General features: G+C 40.9%; 1 protein-coding gene across 1 annotated transcript in view; it reads left to right on the forward strand.

The window, feature by feature from the left end:
* LAMA1 (laminin subunit alpha 1) overlaps positions 1-21,790 on the forward strand; it is a 125,150-nt gene that overhangs the window by 60,569 nt on the left and 42,791 nt on the right. The window contains exons 29-41 of the mRNA XM_006761932.2: positions 659-796; positions 5,178-5,299; positions 7,599-7,685; positions 7,994-8,187; positions 9,160-9,302; positions 11,436-11,525; positions 13,045-13,156; positions 14,827-14,989; positions 17,261-17,471; positions 17,647-17,763; positions 17,879-18,042; positions 20,635-20,770; positions 21,544-21,637. Of these exons, the coding sequence (XP_006761995.1) occupies positions 659-796; positions 5,178-5,299; positions 7,599-7,685; positions 7,994-8,187; positions 9,160-9,302; positions 11,436-11,525; positions 13,045-13,156; positions 14,827-14,989; positions 17,261-17,471; positions 17,647-17,763; positions 17,879-18,042; positions 20,635-20,770; positions 21,544-21,637 (1,771 nt within the window). The remainder of the gene's footprint in view (positions 1-658; positions 797-5,177; positions 5,300-7,598; positions 7,686-7,993; positions 8,188-9,159; positions 9,303-11,435; positions 11,526-13,044; positions 13,157-14,826; positions 14,990-17,260; positions 17,472-17,646; positions 17,764-17,878; positions 18,043-20,634; positions 20,771-21,543; positions 21,638-21,790) is intronic.

A 21,790-nucleotide genomic window follows, 5' to 3' on the forward strand; every position in this document is an offset into this window, starting at 1 on the left:
CAGATTAGAGGAACCAGAAGACAGTATTAGTCTTTTTATGACTGGCTCATTTACTTAGCGTAATGTATTCAAGGTTAATTCATGCCGTACAATGTATCCGGATGTGCTTCATTTTAAGGCTGAAAAATATCCTGTTGTATGTATAGACTGTACTCTGTCTATCCATGCATCCACCAATAAGATTACATAGGTTGTTTCACCTTTTGACTATTGTGAACAATGCTGCTGTGAACATTTGTATGGGTATACAAATATCTTTCTAAACCCTGCTTTCAGTTCCAAACCTAGCTTTTCAGTCGAATTGCTAGCTCATGTGGTAGTTCTGTTTTTAAGTTTTGAGGAGCTACCATACTGCTCTCCATAGTACTCCATCATTTTATGTTCCCTCTAGCCAAGCACACGTTCCAGTTTCTCCACTTCCTCATCAACACCGGTTTTTGTCTGTGTTTTTGTTATTTTACTAGTATAGTAGACATCTTAATGGTGTGAGGTGGTGTGTCATGGTTTTGATTTGCACTTCCCTAGTGATTTGTAATGTTGAGCATCTTCTCATGTGTGCATTTCCATTTGTGTGTCTTTGGAGAAATGCCTACTCAAACTTTTTGCCCATTTTAAAATCGGATTTTTATTCATTTTCTTCCCTTTCGCGTACCCTCAGGACTGTGCACCTGGCTACTACAGAGGGAAACTTCCGGAAGGTGGTGACAGGGGACCTCGCCTTCTGCTTGCGCCTTGTGTGCCCTGCAGCTGTAACAACCACAGCGACACTTGTGACCCTGAAACGGGGAAGTGTCTGGTATGCTTGTTTGGGTGGGTGCTTGCTTGAAGGTTAGAATCAGGGTAGGCAGGGAGCATTGAAATTCCCAGTTCAAAGTCACACCAGTCCCTTGGTTTAGAGAGAGCTTACATTTAGTGAAATGTAAGATACACAAATGTTTTCTTCAGAAAGGTTTTAACTAAGTGGTCTGAGATTGCTAATGGAAATTCTTTAAAAATTCTGCTTCCTTGAATTTGTTTGCAGGCATCAATTTGGGAATTGGTTAAGTGGGCCTTGCTTACACTTAACGATGCTGGTGGTTATAGTCACAGTAGATGAGAACTTTACATCATAGAATTTGAAGAGTCAGCTCAGCCATGTGTCTCAGTGGTTGAGCATCAACCCAAGAACCAAGAAGTCACCAGTTCAATTCCTGGTCAGGGCACATGCCCAGGTTGTGGGCTCAGTCAGCTACAGGAGGCAGCTGATCGATGTGTCTTTCTATCCCTTTCCCTTCCTCTCTTTCTAAAATCAATAAAAACATATTTTAAAAAAATTGAGGGAGTCACCTGGAAGTATTAAAATAAGTTAATGCCCAATGTTTAAAATGTATTTCTCTGTACTCTTTTTGCATTTGTAAAAAAAAAAAAATTTATTCTTGTGGCTGTCTTAGACACCTTCCCCTTAGAGACCAAGATTGGTCTCAGGGACATGAGGAGAACTCTGATCATTGTAAAGGACCACAAGACCCAGACAGAAGTCTTGTGGCCCTAATCGAGCATGAACTCTTGTGCTCATGATTTTGCTTAAGTTGTCACGGCCTTATTGATAACATAGAATAATACGATATTCTTTTCCTACTCCTAAAACCTCATCCTTTATAATAACATGTGGAAACATTGGTAAATTGTATAATTTTTTTGCCTCATGTAAAATAACTTACTGAAGAAAAATGGACTGCCTGCCAAGAGAGACACACTGGAAGCATTAGGGGTCCTGGGTGTGGCCCAGAGGAATGAGGACCAGCTGGCCTTCAGTCACACTAGATCTGCCTTCCTCTTCTTTTATTGAGAAGCATCTTTCATATGTGGAATTTAGAAGCAGTTTCTACAAGGGAAATTGCTAAATTACAGCAGTGCATAGGTGAATTTAGAAAGTGAAGTACTTCATGGTTTTTCTCAATTAAAAGATATGCGTTAACCTTTGCTAACCCCATTGTATATGTGGAATTAAAGAATTAGTCCAGTCATCCAAGGTAAAATGGACTTAATGAGGATGCAAATAGCTGCAACACTATTAAGAAAAATTTATTCATTCTAATGAGCTCATGCTCCAGGCAAAAGGGAGCGCTAATAGAGAAAAGGGGAAAATATCATCTGAGGATTTAAGGAGAATTGATTTCAGGCAACATTAAGTGAGATGTAATTAAGTGGGAAGGTCCCTTGGCCAATCATAGGGACGAAGGTCACATGAACAGTTTAACAAGTTGATCAGTTCTTTCAGACTGCATTTGCAGCTAACTATTTTAACAAGAGTAGATACTCCCAGGACACTAAATGATGACCTTGCCTTTCCTGATCTGAGTTCACCAGAACGAAGCTCCAAGATCTTCAGCTAACTTGTTGATTTGTACTAGGAAAGAACATGAAAGTTTGTGGCAGAGTCTTCCCCGCATAAACCATGATGGATAGCTTCCAGACAGTTCCCTGCCTGGGGAATGGTTGGCCAGATGTGACCTGGAACCCTAGAAGACCTCCCCTGGGCCTGTTAATTTTGCAGTAACACCACAGTGGACATGCATAATGCCAGAAGACTGGACAAAAGATTATAAATCACGGTGTTGAGCAGAACGCGGTTTGCTTCTTGCTCTTCCCCCTTTTTTATGGAAGATCTGTGTTCTGTCCTTGTCCCTACAAGGCATTGCTAATTACTGTAACCCAAACCTACTCTAACAGAAAATAGTGTCTGGGCTTAGAGCTTGGAAGTTCAGGGCTGCAACAGACCTGTTTTTGTCAGAGTCCCTTCAGATTTTAAGATTAAACTACAATATCCATGCTAAGCAGTTATTTAATGTATACTAGTATTTACACACCTCCAGTTCACTCCCACAACAGCTCAACTCATCTTTGGGCAGCCCTGATTGCTCCTGGGACTGGTGCCCTTGGATCATCTGCCCATTGGTACAGTTTTAATCTTTGGAGTCATGGAGACAAGCCACTAGCTCAAATTTGGTCATGAAAAGTGGCAGTATCTTAACAAGTAATTGGCAAAAACATTTGACAAGACTCTTCTTTCACGTTTCCACAGGCTCTAAGTACTCAGCCCTCTCAGTCAGACACCCTCAGGGTACACGCACATGCAGGTCACCTGTGATGGTTCTGAGTCCATTCACTATTCTGAGGTGTGAGGCCAGCATCTGACTGAAAGCATGCTCAGGGCCCAATGCCGTCACTGCTGCCCGACCCAAACAGACCAGACACTAAGATGCTTACATTCTTTCCACAAGTTCAGCACCTGAGGCCTTGCTCTTTGAACTTGGGACCTTACCTTCCTCTTTAGTCTTATCTGTGAGACCTCTCTTGTGCAGTACAACCATTCATTTCCATTTGACAAAGTCTCTTAAGCACTCCCTAAGCACTTGTGAGAGTATGGGTGGGCGTCAAGACCTTTGGGATTTGATTTTTTCACCCAGTACGTAGGATGTTCCTCCCTCTTCATGTCACTGGGCCTTTGGTATTATCATAGAAGAGATTGATCAGAAATGTGACCTGAAAGGGGGTGGGGAAACCAAAGAGCAGAGAGATACCCTGGGGGTCCCTCTCCCCAGCTACCCTCTTCCAAGACATAGGACACAGCCTTTTTCCAGTTGAAAAATTGACAGGTTCTCTGTGCACTTCCCATAGCATGTCAGTTCACATGAACAGGTTCTTATTTGCTTGCCATTCTTTGGAGCATCTTGTCTTTGATTTTCTAGGATCTTGAAAACCAGGAAGCTCATATGTTAGAGGGAGCTTTTAATGTTGGAGTTGGTGTTACCAATCAAAAACCAAAAAGTCTGCTTCAGTCCTGTTCACCATCTAATATTTATTCTTTAACAGCCATATCTATACCTATATATGTATCTATATATCTATATATCTATATCTATATCATCTATATATCCATATCTATATCTATATACATACATGTATCCTATATAATAAAAGGCTAATATGCAAATTGACCTAATGACAGAACAATTGGTCGCTATGATGCACACTGACCAACAGGGGGCAGACTCTCAATGCAGGAGCTACCCCCTGGTGGTCAGTGCGCTCCCACAGGGGAAGCGCCACTCAGCCAGAAGCCAGGCTCACGGCTGGTGAGTGCAGCGGTGGTGGCGGGAAAGGCTCCAGCACTAAGGATGTCTGACTGACTGTTTAGGCCAGCTTCCTTCTGGAGCCTCCCGGACTGTGGACTGCAAGAGAGCACAGGCTGAGCTGAGGGACCCCAGCCCCCAAGTGCACGAATTTCATGAAATGGGCCTCTAGTGTGTATATATATATATACAACACATTTTCAAGAGAGTGGTTGCAAATTTTACTTCTAAACAGATTCCAGTTTTAGGGGCCAACTGGGTCCCAATAAAATCTATTTTCATCAAGTAAAGTAGGTAGACAATTTTTAAATGAAAAATATTGGAATCATTTTTAATAAGAAAAATGTAAAAGTAGTTTTTCAAACATAAAAAAAGGTTTCTCTCTACATCGTCTCTTGCTTCCCACTATAAAGCCTGAGGTAGTGCATTTGCTCAGTGGCTTCTGTCACTGTGGCAGGCCCAGTCCAGCGCCCAAGGCCAAACAAAAGCAGGTTTTGTGTTGGACTCGATGTCAAGAACTGCTTGGTCTTTTAGCTTAATTTTTTTAATAGCCTAATTTTAGGTCCAAATGATGACATAAATTTTAACTAGAAATGATTTTGTTATTGCAGGAGTCTATTGGTGCTGCTCTAAACCCTGCGTTTTCTTCCCTCACTGTCTGTTTCCCACATCATTTATTCATTCACTCTGCTCTTTCAACTCCCTACATGTGATCATTGAACCCCAACCATGTGCAAAGCCAGTGTGCTTCAGATCACTTTAAATCACTATATATTTTAGATTCAAATTTTAAGGATCAAAAGCTAGCTCCTCTGTGGATATTTTCCATAAGAAGATTGTATTAGTAATTTCTAGGCTGTATTGGATAAGTACAGTTTTATAATGAAGGAAGGCCACAGAGCTGGCAATGTTTCCATGATTTAACAAACTTGAAGAAAAGACTCCCTTCCGTAAGAATTAAAAAATAAACTGATGTGAAACGTGGTGATGCTTAGCTATTACCAGATAAGAATGATTTCTAACAACTTCCCATTTTTCCTCTTCTTAAACATGGGGCCCCAGAACTGCGGCGATAACACGTCTGGTGACCACTGTGATGTGTGCGCTCCCGGGTACTATGGGAAGGTGACGGGCTCAGCCACTGACTGCTCTCTGTGCACCTGTCCTCACAGCGGCCCTGCCAGGTGAGCTTGTGCAGATGCGCTGCACACCTGCCCCACCGAAGCTGGGGGTGATTCCGTTTTCAGCCCCAGTTTCCAGGGTCTGTACATGTCTGTTTTAATTGATATTTTCCATGTGTTGAGAATGGCTAATTTTAGAAAAAGTGTTAAATTCTCACAAGCACTTGAAGAGAATCTTTTCAAAAGCAAAGTATCTGTGTTGGTATTGGGGTGTGAAAATGGAACCAATTAAAGAAGGGACTTTCAGGTTGTTGGGGTTTCTTTTAGTGTGTGTGTTTTGTTTGTTTTTTTTTAAGACCAATTTTAGCCTCCGACCTATTTATCCAGTGTGCCTAGAGGTGAATTATGATTAATTTTATGAATAATGACATAAGGAATTCTGTTCCTTTTTAGTGTAAGGGAACAGGTTTAGAAATTTATATTTGGTGATGATTGATGAAATGCAGAAATGCTACAAAGTGATGAAAGAGGGGCCAGGTTTTCCCTGGCACTCATGGTGATTGTGTAGAATTATCTATCTGCACACCAAAAAGAATCAAAGATTTTAAGTGGAAGTTGGAATATCTATGTGTCCTCTTTGGCTTTAATGAAAATTATAATTCATAAATATCATTTCATCATTGCTTAAAATATTTGACACAGCCTTGAACACAGATCAAATATACACATTTAGTATACTAAAATGAAGTTTTCTTTTCAATATTTGTTTGAATCTTCTATCTTCTCTTATCTCCAAGAAAACGATGCTTGACTGTGGATACAAAAGGAGAGGCACTGTGTACACTTCCCTTGTAAACTACCAAGCATCCTAAAATTTATTGTTACCATTAATGTTTTGTATTAAATCTGTATATAAAATTTGACTCAATTCCACTCCTGTAATCTAAACTACAGAAATACTTGCATATGTGTGTAAAGATGGATACATTTCGTCATTGCTTATACTCATGAGAAACTGGGGAGGAACTGAAATACCTGTCTCCAGGGGATGGATAGACATTGTGGTACATACCTAGAGTGAAATATTATACGAACACTGAGAAAAGAATAAGGTATATCTATTTGTACAAAATTGGAGACATGGCCAATTAATTATTTAATTGTGACTATATAATGTGATGCCATTTTGGAAAAAGTTTATATTCATATGTATATTCATATCCATAGCTCCGTGGCTATATGTGCCCAGAGAAATGTTTGGAAGAATATATCACCTTTCTACTTCCCATATTTCTGTAATGTTTGAATATTTTACTTTTTCAGTCAAAAAAGGTTCTAACCATCCCCAGAGCCTATGATAATGGATTAAAGTTTACACTGCTAGGAGGAGTCTGTGGACATTTATAATGTGCTCTGTACCTGACGGGCCCTAAAATGCATGCTTTGTTTTCTACACATTTTATGTTTCCACTGAAGTCTGTCCCTTTGCTGTTTAAGGAGTAAAAAACTCAAAAGGGAAGTAGGGCTGATAGAGAATCTTGTAACTCATTCTTGGAACTTCTCTTAACTGGCCCCAAACCCAAGACTGCCCAGGTGGTTTTCTTCAATGGTTTGCAGTATCCATCTGAGCCTCTAGATGGCGCATGGAGTATTGGTAATTTAAAATGTGGAAGCAGTGGTTGAAAAGAAAGGAAGGAATAAGCCAAAAGCAGAAGTCCATGACTGAGGGGGATCCATTATCAGAGTGGATATTACACTCTGAGCAGCTCTATCATTTTGCTTCAAATTGTCCTTCACACGAGTCCCTACCGTTAGGTCCATTCATTTTCAAATTCCACCCCAACTCTTCACTTTTCTTTGCCCCACCCTTTCCTACTTGCCTGTCATTGCAGCCCATTATATTCACCAGCATTTGTCCCACTCTCTTCTCCCTGCTGGTTTTCGTGCTTACTCATAGTCATCATGTACAGCTCTCTGTAATCACCTTTTCATCTAATAAGTCAGGTAATTCTTCACCTAAATCTCAGAACAAGACCCTTCACCTGGGAAGCTTTCTTGTTTGGTGACTAATCAGGGGAAATCTGTAAGATCTGCCTCCTTCCCCTCACATGGTTGTCACTGGACAGGTGTCTAATGAGTGTCTTTTGGATATAAGAGCTGCACAAGTAGTGGTTACATGTTTATTTTCCCCAATATATTTTTGCTCAATATATTTTAAGCCCTAAGAACCTTGTCTAACTGTGCACTGTAATCACTTAATTTTCAGGACAGTGTCTTGTACCCTAAGAGTAACGAACAAGTACCACAAGCAAGAGTTGAAATTGTATATCTGAAAATTCAAAAACCATTGTTTTTCTCTCAGTTTTAGTCCGACTTGTGTCTTGGAAGGTGATCACGATTTCCGCTGTGACGCCTGTGTGCTGGGCTATGAAGGGCAATATTGTGAGAGGTATGTCGTGGTGTTATGGCATGGAAATTGCAAGGCACATCTGCTGCTTTATATTGTAGGACATATTTACTAAAGTGATTTGAGAGTATCATGTTTGGTTGTGCATGATTGATATTCCAAAACAAATCTATGTATTAAGGTAAGTAAATGCACCTTTTATGACTATCTCATCCTCCTTTTAGGATATAAAATGTAGAATGAGGTAAGTGGGACTGTGTACTTTGCACTTCACTTGGAAGAAATGGTTGATATATTATCTTACTGGCACTGACACTGTGATCTGTACCTGCATATTCTCCTTTCCGTAGGTGCTCCTCGGGCTATCATGGGAACCCTGGAATGCCAGGCGGCACCTGCCAGAGGTGTGATTGCAGCCTGCATGGCTCTGTTCACCGGGACTGTGACCGCAGGACTGGGCAGTGCGTCTGCAGGCCAGGGGCCGCGGGGCTGCGATGCGAGGAATGTGAACCCAGGCACATTCTGGTGGAAAGCAATTGTGTTTGTGGGTATTTTCCTTCCTAACTGTTTAAAGGTGGTTTTTCCTCTCAACTGTTTTCCTATTGTTTTTCTGTTACCGAGCCCTATGGCATCAGCAGGAGAAAGTCCCATTTTAACTAAGCAAGGATTGCTATGTATTCTGCCAAACTGAACTTTTCATAGTGCATTTGGAGCCGAGGCAGAAGGTCCTAGGGTAGCAGCATTTATCTCTCTAGCACTCTAAGCAGCACAGTAATTCCAGCTTCATAGTTTATCTGCATTAATATCCCTTTAATGGAGTCAAGTGTCAGCGCAGAGAACACCTTTGTGGGTTGTCATTTGTGTTACTCAGATTTCACTGGTGGCTTCAGCTCTTGGCTGCTGTGGGTTTTTTGTTTTTTTTTTCCAGTCCTGATTGATTTTAGTAGCAAGTACATGAGTGCTCATCTACAAATGTCTTCTCAGTGGTTCATGGGGAAGATGGAGGGGAAGTAATGTCAGGATCATGGCATTCAAGAGCTTTTGTTTATGTGTTTGTTTTAAGCAAAAACACACCCATTATTTTCCCCAGTCTCCTTCTCTTGAATTTGCTGAAGGTGTGTTTGCAAACTATCTCAGGAAATGACAGACCAGGCTCTGCAAGGAAACACATTCGAAATTCGTTGCCATTGGTCCAAGTCCCAAATGAGCAGATGCACTGCAAAGGTTGGAGCTATTGACACAACGTGTACCCGACCTGGGACCCACTCGGATCAGTTGTTGCTTCCTGTGTGACCGGGGAAGTCACTTCTCTGAGCTGAGTCTTGGAGTCACCATCTGAGGATAGGGGCTTGTGTTCTCCGCTTGCCTCCCATGGTGTGAGATTCCGTTCCTGGAAGCTTTGTCGTATGCTTTGCCCTTATTATGACTTTATGTTGTTATTGTAAAATGGCTAATGCACACCCAAGGGAAAATGTGCAGACCATTTTGCATTCATTTAACTTTCTTTTTCTTTTAGCTTGTGATGATGAATGCGTGGGTGTGCTGCTGGGTGACTTAGACAATGTTGGTGATACCAGTCTTTCTGTGAACCTCACCAGCATTATTCCCGTCCCATATGGAATTTTGTCAGACCTGGAAAATACAACCAAATACCTCCGGGTAGGTACTGGGAATACAGAGATGCATCATTGAGAGATGTGGAGTTGGGCTGGACAGTAGGAGTCATTCTGTCTGTCCCCCCTGCTCCCTTATTCACAGTGTGTACTGCTGGGAGGTGTCAGCCTTCCCTTGAACGTGACCAGGGACCTTATTGTCCAACACTAACTTGTTTTACTGTAGGACCCTTAATTGTTTATGAGTTATTCATTAGATGCCTTTTCACAAATTCTACCCCACATTGTTCTTCACCTGTGCACAAAGTGCCCTTGTGCCTCTTCAAGACAAACCTTGGCTATTTGAAAATAGCTGTCCTAATACAAATACAGGAAATAAGTTGAGGTGGTATCTTCTTTAATGTTGGAATCTGCTAAAGATAACTATGTTCTGTAAATGTATTATTCTTAACTGGAGTTTTAGGCGCAAAAGTTTTTTTTTTAACCTGGAAGATTATATAAAAATCTCTGCGGGCATATCACCATTTTATGTTTAGTCAAATAGGATCTGGGTTCCAAAAAGGGGTGGTGGTGGTCGTGGTTAGAAATAGACTCAGTTGACAGCATTCTACTCTAGTATTTTTAATGCTAATTGGAAAAAATATTATTCTTAATTTTCCTTAAAAACCTATACATTAGAATTTGAGATAATTAATTCACTGTGTCAAGGATAGTCATTCCTGACTGTATTTTTTAGTTAAAAGCTTTGCTTAGACTAGACATTTCCTTAGGCAAGTGTGCCTGTGTGTGTGTGTGTGTGTGTGTGTGTGTGTTCATTTTTAAAATAAAAACCAGTAAATATGAATTTTTTTTCCACTCACTATAGACACAATCTACCAATACTATTTTTTTTTTTATCACTAGGGGCCCCAGGCATATAACTATATTTTAAATTTATCAAGTGAGATAAATTCTTGCCTTAAATTTTAAATATTTTTTTCTTTTTATTGACTTTATTGTGGTGACACTGGTTAATAAAATTATACAGGTTTCAGAAGCACAATTCCACAACGCATCATCTGTACATTGTATTTTATGTTCACCATTTATTCCCATACCCTCCTCTACCTTCCCCCACCCCCTCTACCCAGAAATCACCCAGAGTTTTCTCTCTTTTATTTTCTCAATCCCTTCACTCATCCCCAGTCCCTGCCAACAGCTGTTAGCCTACCTTCTATCTATGAATATGTCAATTTTAACTATGTTTGAATGATTTGCTCCCATTTAAACCACTTTCCAATTCCTTTAACTTTTTATGTTTATCTAAATTCTGCACTAGATTAAGAATGTAAACTCTTAACTGTTTACTGTTTTCATTGTTATCTACACAGCAACCTTGGCCAAGTCACTTAATTAGCCCCCCCTCCCCCGAATAATAATATAGCCATTTTATAGGGTTGTTATAAGGTTTAAATACAATCATGCAAGTAAAAAATTAGAAGACTGTTGGCATAAATTAAGCACTAATTGTTAGTGATTATGAAGACTTACTTAATACTTTTGTATTTTAGCCTAATAAGTTTTTTTAAGCCTAATAAGTTTTAAAAGTGAAATTTTAAAAGTGTTAGCAATTATGGTTAAAATTGATGTAACTCTAATGAAATTAAGCCAGACTTACCCAAGAATAGCAGGAGTAATGGATTCTGCACAATACAACATACTTTAAATTCATATACTAGTATGTATGGGGAATATATTATGTATATATATTTATATATATTATTGATTTCAGAGAGGAAGGGAGAGAGGGAGGGAGTGAGGGGGAGAGAGAGAGAGAGAGAGAGAGAGAGAGATCAATGATGAGAGAGAATCATTGACTGCCTCCTGCCTGCCCACACTGGGGATTGAGCCCAAAACCCTGGCATGTACTCTGACCGAGAATTGAACCGTGACCTTATGGTTCATAGATCGACATTCAATACTGAGCCACACCGGCCAGGCATGAATGGGGAGTATTATGCAAAAGGTGGCAAATGGGAACATGTTGCTATAATCAAAACTTAAGTAAATGTGATTCATTTTGTTTTTAATGCAATTTCAAGGAAAGAAGAATTTATTTCTGTGAACAAAATAGTTGATAACCAGTGAATCAGAGCATTTATCTTGAAGCATTGTGATTTGTTCTCTTCATTCTTTGTAGGAGTCTTTATTAAAAGGAAATACACAACAGGGGCTGGTAAAACTTCAACTTGAAGGTGTTACAGAACAAACAGATGACCTGCAAAGGGAGGTAAATTCTTCACACAAAAGGTTCACTTCCCACCCAGCGTTTATGAGCATTGGGGCGGTCTTGGAGGTTCCAGTTAGGTCAGGGCAGTCTCTGCCTCTCAGAAGCTGTGCTCCAGGGACTTTATGATCAAATTGGTTTTAACCTTGGCAGAAATGTGTTCGCGGGGAAGGCTCCTGGCTTAATTTCTATTGTCACCTCTGCTGAGGGAGCCGTTGGGCAGTCACCTTTCCATTTGAGCATCATTTTCTCCTATGAATCAAGGGGTGGGTGGGATTGAAAGATCCTGAGGTTTCTTCCTTCTCCTAAATTGGCCGCATTAACTAAGCACGTGGTGAGCACGGTGCTCAGAGGCATTTCCCCGACACCAGGAGCACTTGCTGCAATCTGCTGGGCAGAGCCAGGACAGCCTGGCGCTGGTTGTGTGGTGTTCGTACAGCCTTTGGGCTTTAGGCATGTGCTTCTGATTTTCTGACTTTGAATGGCAAGTGAGCTTGCTCTAAAGTCAGCAGGGAATGTAGCCTGTTTATCCCATGTCAGATGAATGGAATTTCCTTATTCACAGATGGTGAGGGGGCCTATTGCCAAATTTATAATTTTCACTTATGAATTTTATGTGCACATGCATATGTATGTGTGTATACTTAGCTATGTATATAATAGTGTATCTATACATAGATGTATCTACTCTTTGTCTCTCAACATCTACACACATACATAGTGGTGTGCACCCTAAAAATAAGAATTAGCTTGGCTCCTATTTAAAATTAGTAATGATTTGGGGCAAGTTTAAGGCTTAAGAGTGGGCTCTATGTGCCTCAGCGAGCAAACATTTGGTAGGAAATGATAAGCTGCTTAAATAAATTCTCTCTATGCATAAAAGAGGATTCTCTTTGGATTTTGACTATAAAACACTTTTAGACCTAGTCTGAGTTACTTTACATTCCTGGAAATTACAACCTTTCCTTTTACCAATTATGACATTCCCTAATAAAAAAAAAACAAAAACCAGCAGCTGAGGACAGCTACCAGTAAGTCTCAGCCCCTCCATGAGGTAAGTGCTGTTATTACCCAGGTTATCAGGGAGGCTAGAAGATGTTAGTCTAGGTCTCCAGGTTGGCAGAACTGGGCCTAAAACCTGGTTTATCTGACTCCGTGTTCTTAACTCCTTGAATAAGTTCTCGCGGTCAGTAAAAATTGGTTAAGATTTTTCTTTCTCATTCTGTATACTTGGGTCATAAGGTGAATATCGAATCTTCATAGTAGAGACTCTGAGAGAATCTGTGGTATAATAACCACTTAGGCTGCTTTTGAAAATATGTCATCTTCTCTCATACAAAGTTAGCAGTAAATTATTTCATTAACCACTTAATTTCCAATCCCCAAATATCAACCTTGGTTTAGATGGTAGTGTAAATACTTATATTCTGGAATATATTTTGTTATTTAAAAGAGACAACTTGAGCATCAAAGCTTCATATTATTCAAGTCAGACTAACCTGAGACCTTTATTTTCTATCAGCTCAGTAGAGTGTTAACAAGTAGCCAACATGTGGCCAGGGCGACTGAAAGACTCCTCAGCGAGAGTCAAGATCTCATGACATTTACTGAGAAATTGAAGATAAGCATTCAAGGTAGTGTGGTCAGTGTCTAGCTTGGGGAGTCTATGCTCATTGCAAGAAAAGTCCCATTCGCTCTATACAACATATGAATACATGTGTGTTACTTGTGCTCAACTGCTAGAACCAAGGACTGGGGATCCTGATGTGTCCAGATCATGGTCTTTCATTGAGAGTTTTATCTTTTAAGAAATGCACGCTTCCTTTTTTATTTTCTATATGATGTACTACACTTACGTCCTAAGTGTCAAGTAGATGTGGTGCCTTCCCATCTGTTATGAATTTCCCAAATTAAGACTCGCTAAGTGGTGCACAGGGTGCCAGATGATGAGCCAAGCAAGGTCCAACAACAGACCGTAGGAGAAAATGAAATAGAGGAATTTTTAGTCACAGGTCCTGGAGAAAGTACCCAGCATGCCTCAAAGGGCCACATGGAGAAGTCAAGGCAGGGATGCTGACAGACAGAACCTGGGCACCTGTTTTATTTGGTTCCGTGGGTGCAGTGCTTTGGGGTTCCTGAGCTAAGGCCCAAACCCAAAAAGCAGACTTTTGGTAAGCTCCACAGGGGTCTTATCCTTGGGGCACACAGGGGGAGGCTCTGGGAGGCAGGGGAGACTGTTGATCACAGGGGCTTCACCATAGGAACTTACATTAGCTTCTGACCCTGTGGCTACTGCCTAGGGCACATGCTTGTATGAGGGGGCAAGTGTTAGTTTAAGGTTACTGCAGGCCTCTTGGCCACAGAAAATGGATGTCAAGGCAGCAGTGCCATGTGAGTCGCTGAGCTAACTCTCGACACCATTCCTTTGCCCACAGTAGGAGCCGATGTGATGTGGAGCTTCAGTGTGGTCCCAGAGTGCAGCCACAATATTAGAGTAATTTACTCACTGCTCGATTGGGATGTCCCGTCTGATCTGGCTTTTAGGTTGCTTTTTCCAGTTTTCTAGCCACAAGAAATATATTCTTGCTTTTCTTTTTGGATTATTGTGTAAGAACATACCAGTAAAGAGTAAGTACAGAATCCAATGCAGATCAGACTTTGTAGGGCAAAAGATAAGAAGATTATTAGAATAAATAATATGCTTAATAAGAAGGGTAGTATCAAGTATTGGTGATTCATTCATGCAGTAAATACTTGTTGAACAGCTTTTATGTGCAAATGTCTGTGTCCAGTGCAGGAAATGCTGAGGTAACAGTGGCCATAGCCCCCTGCCTTACAGAGAGTAAGGGCACTAGGGAAAACTAACATTAAATAAACAGTAATCTCAAGTCCATGAGTGTGTGTGTGTGTGTGTGTGTGTGTGTGTGTGTGTGTGTTTCAATTTTTATCTTATTGACATTTGAGAGAGGAAGGGAGAGAGAGAGAAACATCGATTTATTGTTCCACTTATTTATGCATTCACTGGTAGCTTCTTGTATGTGCCCTGACTAGGGATCGAACTCGCAACCTTAGTGTATTGGGACAATGCTCTAACCAATTGAGCTACCCAGCCAGGGCCCCCATGAGTGTTCTGATAGGGGATGTCCAGAGTATGTTGGGATGTACAGCGGGCCTGGCGTAGATTCGAGGTTCAACCAGTTCAGCTGAACAGAGCGGCCTCACTGAAGAAGTGTCTAAGTTCTTCCAGTTTAGTGCCGCCCACTTTTAAGAGGCTTATTAAATGACTGATAAATTTTCTCCATAGAAATTATTGAAAAGGCATCAACTCTAAATCAGACCTTGGATGAAGATTTCCAGCTACCCAGTTCCACTCTTCAGAATATGCAAAAGAACATGACATTTTTGCTAGAAACCTTACAGAAAAGGCATTTTATGCAGTTGCACCAAAATGCTACCCTTGAACTGAAGTAAGTCTCTAAGTGCTGCCATTCACGACATAGCCAATTAGAGGAAAGAACCTCAGTACAGATGGGAAAAGGCATGTGGGAGGAGGTAAAAGAAGGAAAGCTCTCACTGTGGAAGAAATGTCACAAGAGAAGAGGGGCCCCATTGTCATGTAAATGAAGAGACCCTGCCAGGCCCTCCAAATAGAGAAAATTGTAATCACTGCCAATAGCTCTGTGTTTGTGCTGGTAGGCCATGGGTTTTGTTTCTGTCTGTCTCTTCAGCAACATGGTACTGTATTTGTTGAAGATCAAGTATAATGCAATCAGTTATCATAGAAGAAAATTAATCAGCAGCTACTACCTGTGCTGTAAACTCTAAGATAGGTGGACATTATGCCAAAATAATTCAACTTAGCTATGCAAACTCTAATTGAAAACCTCAGTGTGAAATGACAGATCACAAAGGATTGTTAGACATGGTCACTAGGAACTTGTAATTTCCTTTCAGGCATCTTTCTTAGTATTTTCACACAGTTATTACTTGATGTAATATAGCACAAGCTATCTTTTTTCCAAGGTTGTGATAAATATCTTAAACACTGGCTTAAATAGTTACACAAAACTCCATTCTCTATACTGTGACATTTAAACTATTTTAAATATATTTTGCTATTTTAAATAATGTTGTGATGGATATCGTAGACAAAAATATTTTTCTATATTTCACATTATTATATTACTAGGGTGGATATTAAGAAGTGAAATCATTTAGCCAATGAATTTGCATGTTGATGATTCCTGACTTGCATTTACAAATTATTTCCTAAAAGAGTACTTAAAACAATGTACACTTCTACTGGCAACATCCCGGAGAATTAAGCTTACACCTTTTTTCATTATTGAATATGATTTTAGGCATCAGGTGGGATTTGGAGAACTAGAGAGACCAGCCCCACCCCCTTTCCACTAACCAAAGTCCCCCCACCCATCCGTTTCCCACTCATCCTGGGCTCTCAGTTGCTCCCTCCCTCGGCCACACTTAAGAGCTGATGGACACTTATTAGAAACGGAGATTCCCTGGAGATCCATGGGAGTCATTTTGTGGGGCCATCCTCTCCCACCATTACCCTTCCACATCAGCTCACTTGTTCATTCAGCAAAATGAACCCCCAGTGGCAGATATTGTGCGAGGACTTGGGGACACAAAGGAGAACAATAGAGATCTTTTTGCCCACTAGGATCTCGTAGTCTAATTACGAAAAGTCCATTCCCTGAAGAGCCTTTGAGAGGAAGGGGAGAAGGCAGGGCCCCGCTCCCCTCTGACGCCCTCAGTGCTCCCGACTCTCCTCGCCTGCTAGGCCCTGTGGCCACCCTGTCTCTGTCATTGTTGGTCTTGTGTGTTTATTTAGAACAAAGTTATTCTTGAGATCGCTGTTCTCTTTCTTTTTAATTTGCTAATTTAAATTATTATTAAAAAGACCTTTTATTTTAAATATTAAAGTTTAAAATGTGTTCTCTGTTCTCCACTCTCTTATTTTCTATGGATAATCCCTGTTCTTAGGCTATTTCAAATTTTGTGGATTATTTTAGGAATTTATCAGCTTTTTCTAATGATAATCCTTAGAAAATTAGTAATTTGTGCTGAACTATGGCAATCCTATTGTTGGGAATATTTAGCACACAAATTAGTTGCTTATCATGCCTGTGTCAGGGTCCCCTAGAGCACCGTCACATTCCGTTTCACCGGGAATCTCAGGCCTCAGTGTAGAGTTGTGCTCATGGCCCATATACCTATGGCAATGTATTAAGGAGGCACAGCTGGGTTGGGGAAAAAGACACGGTGGAGCCTTGAGGTGTCCATTCAGGCTTCCTTTCCTTGAGGGAGCACAGAGTGTACTCTTCCCTCGGCTACGAAAATGCAGCAGCACGTGGTGATGTTTCTGCCCAGGGAAGCCCACTAGAGGTTCAGCATTCGTGGTTTTTATTGGGGGGCACCCTCTGCCCAGCATGTGCCCAAATTCCACAGTCCCAGAGGGAAAGCAGGTGTTCAGCATAAACCACATTGTTTGCACAGACGGTGGAAGCAGTGAGCCACTGGCATCAGGTAGAGAACAATGGGAACATTTTACAGACCTGCAAGCAGGCTCTTTGAAGGACAGCCTTCTGCCCACTGTTCCCTTACTGCACACTATAAAACGAGGCACGGAAGTGTAAAAATCCCTCTGCTATCATTTCAATGACAGAGGCTTTGTCATTCATTGACTTACTATGTGAACCATCTATATTTGTCAGGGCTGCTGAAGATTTATTGTCACAAATTCAGAAAAATTACCAGAAGCCACAGGAAGAGTTGAAGGTAATAAAAGAAGCTGCAAGCAGCCTCCTTTCAAAACACAACAGTGAACTGCAGGCAGCAGAAGACCTGGTGAGGGAAGCAGAGGCAAAGACGCAGGAAAGCAGCCGCCTCCTGCTCATTCTCAAGGCCAGCCTGCGAGAGTTCAATGTGAGTCTTAACAGCTCTCTCCTCAGTTCAAGCTAATAACCAAATGTAAATAATACGAATTTCAGCTTTTTAAAAGACGAACCCCCTAACACTACCTCAACACACAGTGTCAGGCCCCAGTGTTCGGAAGCTGACTTGCTTAATGAAGCATCCTTAAAGGTGATTTTTGCTACAGGATAAAAAGCTGCATGTTCGAGAAGAACAAAACTTGACCTCAGTGCTTATCGCCAAAGGAAGAAGATTGCTGGATGCTGCCACAGCACGTGCAAAGGCTGCACAAAGTGCACTAGCAGTAAGTTTCTACTCAGCACAGCCAAAATATATTAGTAGTTTCTAAATCATAAATATGCACACACACATTGCTGAATAGCTGCCTATATACTCACAGTATTGATTTATCTATGTAGCAATTAGAGCATCACCGGGATGAGCTGCTTTGGTGGACTGCCAGAATCAGGCACCACGTGGATGACCTGGTCATGCAGATGTCCAAACGAAGAGCGCTTGACCTTGTCTACAGAGCTGAGGGCCATGCAGCTGAGCTCCAGGAACTAGCAGGGGCTCTGGACAGGTGAGCCCACATTTTGCAGGAACTTCAGAGGTTGTGATCCATTGATCAAAGAGAATAAGGATGACTGTTTTAATCACAATGTTAAGTCACTCTTCCTTTTTTGTCTAAAAATGAAGATTCCTGTTTTGTTTACATGGTAAGGGGGATTTCCTCCATGTCAGATAACATGGTTGACCATCAATTGGCATAAAGATAAGATGGAGAAATGCAAACTGAACCCAATAGGCATTTAAGAAAATATAATCTATACTAATAATAGAAGAATATGCAAATTATCCAGGACACTTTCACAGTAACAGTAATGACCGAACAGCAGGCTGACAGGCTGTGTGGCGTGACAAGGCCAGCAGCGGGGACAGTGAGGGGCAACCAAACAACTGAATAGCAGGCTGCATGGGGCAACCAGACTAGCAGGGGGGCAGTTGGGAACGACTAGGTCAGCAGGGAGGGGGCAGTTGGGGGAGACCGGGAGGAATTAGGGGCAATCAGTCAGGCAGAGGTGGTTAGGGGCAATCAGGCAGGCAGAAGGGTTAGGGGCAATCAGGCAGGTAGGCAGGTGAGCAGATAGGAGCCAGCAGTCCTGGATTGCGAGACGAAGTCGGACATCCCCCAAGAGGTCCCAAATTGGAGAGGGTGCAGGCTGGGCCAAGGGGACCCTCCTTCCCATGCACAAATTTTGTGCACCAGGCCTCTAGTGCTACAATATCAAGCCATCAAGACCTTGTTCCGCATCTACTAAGTGCTCAGGGTTTTGTTCAGTTACATGTGGACAGAACAAAGATATCTTCTTTACATCTCTTACCTTTTTGGAGCTTACCCTTTGTCTGGCTTTATGCATGATGGAGGCTGTGGTTGCCCACACTGGACCTGTAGAAGTGTTATACCACCTCTGATTATTTTCTACTACCTGAAGGTCTACCATAGCATTACAATGACTTAAACTTATATTTTGGGGTATATGTCCTCACTTGTTAAAAGTGTCTTTAAATGAGAAGTACCGTGTTAGGCTAGTGGTTCCCAAACTTGTCTGCACATCGGAATAACCTGGGAAACTTCAAAGATACTGATGCCTTGCCCTGGCTGGGTGGCTCAGTTGGTTGGATGTCATCCCATATACCAAAAGTTTGGTTCAATACCCGGTGGAGGCATAGGAGGCAACTGATGGATGATTCTATCACATCGATATTTCTACACCCTCTCTCTCTTTATCTCCCTCCTCTCTTTCTAAAGTCAAGAAGAACATATCCTCAGGTGAAGATTTAAAAACAAACAAACTGATCCCTTTGTCCAACCTAGTCCTCCCAGCCCCCACTCAAAGATTGTGACTTAATTTATCTGGGTTGTGATGTATTTTCTAAAAATATCCCCAGGTGGTCTAATAGCAGCAAATGAGGGAACCAGTGTTTTAGGCCTTTCAGTGATTTGCACCATAGTCTGAATTAATTGGTAAATTTATTTATTTAAAATTTGTTACAAATTATGGATGGAAATGGTCTGGACACACTGGGAATATGTGTTTTTGTGTGTTGGGTATGTTTGTGGAAGGGGAAAAATAAATATATTTCCAATTTGAGGAAACTGCCCTAAAATATTAGATCACACAATGAAGACTATAAAAAAACTACATAAGATAGAATATTGCATAAATTATGTGCTGCATTGAGCACTACTGCCTACAGATGCCACAGGAATCAGTAATAGAAAATGGAATTAGGTACTCAGTGTCTCTCTTTTCATCTTTCATCATTTCCCAAAAAAGAAAACATAATTCTGACTACATACATAGCTAGAACAAAACATTTATTACTTAGTATATGCAGTAAAAGCAATTGGTATGATACATAAAGTTAAATAAAATAACATTATTATCTTTTACTTATAAATCACCAAATTTTGCCAATCAAGTAGTAACAAGTAATAACTGCTGATGTCTGGTTTGGGAATCACTCAACTCAATAACCTTGGGAAGAAAATGAAGTGAGTTACACACCAGGCAAAGATGTGTCGATTGTCAAATTTTATTTTCAAGATAGAGTGGCTGGATGAAATTGCACCATTACCAGTTGGCAAGTTCCTAAGTGATTTGTCCATTTGTAAGAGTGGAGTTCAGATGATTGAAATACTATCTGATCTTCCTGCAAAACCTCTAGTGAACTTCATCAAATTGGTGTACACCATTTGAAATAAGATTCAGCAGCCTTACATATGCTTAGGAAAGCTTTTTGAAAATTAGCAATTGCCTAGCAGCACAGATTACAATAAATGCAAAGACTCAGTGGCATCCCAGACACATGCAGGGGTTTGAAGAGAGTTCAAAAGAGGGCAGCTGGAAGAAACAGATGAATGGTTCAAAGATGGGAAACAGCCATCATCTCTTCTTTGGGCATTAATTAAACAGTCATTCTTAGTGTCGTTGTGACAGCGTGGTCACTGCTTCTTAAGATTCCTTTTGGAGTCAAAGGGGAATCCATAGGTTGTTATTCCTTGTTGATGGTACTGCTCTAATGGGAAAGAAAGCTAAGAGGCGTTTAAGAATAGTGGGAAGTCCAATTTTAGTTTATCCTAGCACCGGTAAATATGCTGATTTCACAGTGGCCTTGGAAATGTTAGATTTGTGTCCCTGAACACAACCAGCGCAACCCACATCCATTCCAACATTCGGAGCCTGATTGAAGAATCAGAAAAACTGGCAGAAGATGCTCTCAGGACTGTGATGGAGGTAAGCCTGGTAAGAAGAGCCGTGTGGGCTTCGGTGGGTGCCTTCCTTTTCTAGAAAACCGTGGGAGGTTGTTCCTTAGAGGCTTGAGCAGAGAATTGGTGGCTTAAACGTATGCTTGTCAACGCTGCTTTCTGGTGGGATCTGTTTATGGCTTCTGCCATTATGTGGTATGTTTAATTCTTAAAGTCATAAATACTTCTTTATAAAGACTAGGGACTAAGTGATGTAAAGATGAAGAAAATCTCACCATTTCTTATTACAAAAATGATAATGCTTCATGATACCTACTCAAGGCATCTTTTTTAATTTTTTTAAAAAATACAGTTGACATTCAATGTTACGTTAGTTTCAGGTGTACAGTATAGTGGTTAGATATTTATATAACTTATGAAATGATCCCTCCAATAAGTCTAGTACCCAACTGGCACAATACTTATTACAATATTATTAACTATGTTCCCTATGCTATATTATACATCTCTGTGACTATTTTGCAACTGCCAATTTTTGAGGCACCTTGTCTTACCTGCGATGAAGATCTTTATTTAATGGGTGTTTTTGTCTTTGTATATTTAAAAATGGCTTGTGGTCTTTCTCTTCTCCCATAATTAGGATGTATGTTAAATAGGCATTAGGACAATTAAACTCTCCCTGCCTGTTATCTAGTTGACTTCCCTGTTTGGAACCAGAGGGGAAGCTATTCTGATGGAGTTGCCTTCACATCCCCATCAGGATCCCACCCTTGCCTCTAGTCACCACGCGTAAATTGTTCTGTTTCCTAGTTCCCAGAAGCCGTGGAGTCTAATGGGAAAGCAGCTCTCCAGCGCAGCTCCAAATTCCTAAAAGAAAGCAGGAGCCTGAGCAGAAAGCATCAAGGTCAGATTTTTTCAGAAAATACCTGTGCAGTTTCATTTTTCTTAAGAGTTTCAGTAAGCAATGATTTGCATATATAGGAGCTATCTAATAACATAATGATATATCCGTAATAAAATGGCAGAAGGTATCTGTTGTATAAGAGAAACATGTAAG

Source organism: Myotis davidii, unplaced genomic scaffold (assembly GCF_000327345.1).
Source record: "Myotis davidii unplaced genomic scaffold, ASM32734v1 scaffold96, whole genome shotgun sequence".
Lineage (NCBI taxonomy): Eukaryota > Metazoa > Chordata > Mammalia > Chiroptera > Vespertilionidae > Myotis > Myotis davidii.